Below are 1,616 nucleotides of genomic sequence, written 5' to 3' on the forward strand. Positions count from 1 at the left end.
GAAAACCATGATTCAGGACTGATTCAGTATAATTCAGACTGATATCCATCCTGATCTAAGGTGATAACAATTGGTTGTGTACAGCAGTTGTGGCAAGGGTCTGCACTTAAGTGCTCTCATTGTAACTAAAGCTAGGTTTACAGTATATGCAGCTTCACGCATGAGTTGTGACATCACTTACAACATTGCACACAACATAAAACCAAAGATGGGTTGGTCTTATCATTGCTCTTATGTAGCATTAAATGTAATGACATCACAGCGTATATTGTAAACCTAGCTTAACAATCCTCTTTATTTGGCTCAGGAGTCCTTACCCCACTTTATGGACTCCTGATTTGTCTGTACATGTAGTTATCATAATCATGGCAATGAATGTATTACGATAGCATTCAACCTCATATTCTTGTCAATACACTGAATAGCCCCAAATTTTTGTCAAAAATGATAAAATATTTTGTAATTTTGTAAAAATTGAAATTTTTAATTTTAATAATTGTAAAAACTGCACAATTTTCCGAAAAATAATGATGAATATTTGATTTTTTCCTAAAATCTTTAGTTAGACCATAAAAAAGTAGAAATGTACTTGTATTACCTCAATAATTATATATATTGTACATGTACATGTACTTGTATGAGGAACAGAGCTTAACAACATTTTAACAACTAGTAATTACACACTTAATGTTATTTACATGTACGTTCTTATTTTTACAGCGAGGAGATACTGCTTTAGTTTTAGCTGCAGAAGAAGGACATGATGATATTGTACAGTTATTAAGTGAAGAAGCTGATCCAAATACTTCAGTTAATGTGAGTCAGTATTATTAACCTTCACATCTATTTTTAGCCGTTTTATTTACTTTTACTACTCCCACTTGTAAATGTATACTGGAATACTATATAGCGGGATTTATTGACAAATGTTTTATTTTGACGAGTTGACAATTTAAAATAAAATGTCAAACTTTGTAACCATCAAAAATTGTACCATGTGTACATAAAGCACAAATTTCTTTTATTCATCAAATTAAAACTTGCCAACATGGGAAATTTATTGTTTTCGTCAAATTTTTTACTTGTCAATAAATCCTGCTATGCAATATTTAGTTTTAGTGTATATACTGTATTATGATGTTTACTGATGGAGTAAGCGAGTGACCTACATGTACATGTACATGGTACTGGACGAACTTAAGTACATGTAGTAATAATAATGTGGAAAATTAAATAATTCTACTTCATGACAGAGCTGGAAATATTGGCAGGAAAGATATGATAAGCAACCACCAAAGTAGAATCTGCCATTTTAGTTCACCCTGACCACATGCAGCCACTAGAATTATTGCCAATATAAATTTTGTCAATTATGAATTTTTAGCAAATTGCCAAATATAACTTCCATCAATATTTCTGACAGTATATGGTATTTAACTTACTATATGACTCATTGTAGAATAAGAAGTTATATGAAGCTGCTAAAAGAGGTGATTCTACTGGTGTCCAGTCTGCACTGTCTCAAGGAGCTAATGTAAACTATCAGAATCCTAAAGAGGTAACTACTGCAGTATATGCATACATGTACATGTACAGCATGCTGTTATGTTGATAGC

General features: G+C 31.7%; 1 protein-coding gene across 1 annotated transcript in view; it reads left to right on the forward strand.

Moving 5' to 3' along the window:
• The window catches only part of LOC109586104 (uncharacterized), a 24,653-nt gene that overhangs the window by 4,163 nt on the left and 18,874 nt on the right, over positions 1–1,616 (forward strand). The window contains exons 4-5 of the mRNA XM_020002275.1: positions 721–816; positions 1,460–1,558. Of these exons, the coding sequence (XP_019857834.1) occupies positions 721–816; positions 1,460–1,558 (195 nt within the window). The remainder of the gene's footprint in view (positions 1–720; positions 817–1,459; positions 1,559–1,616) is intronic.

This window comes from Amphimedon queenslandica, unplaced genomic scaffold, assembly GCF_000090795.2.
Source record: "Amphimedon queenslandica unplaced genomic scaffold, v1.1 AMPQUscaffold_12945, whole genome shotgun sequence".
NCBI classification, from domain to species: domain Eukaryota; kingdom Metazoa; phylum Porifera; class Demospongiae; order Haplosclerida; family Niphatidae; genus Amphimedon; species Amphimedon queenslandica.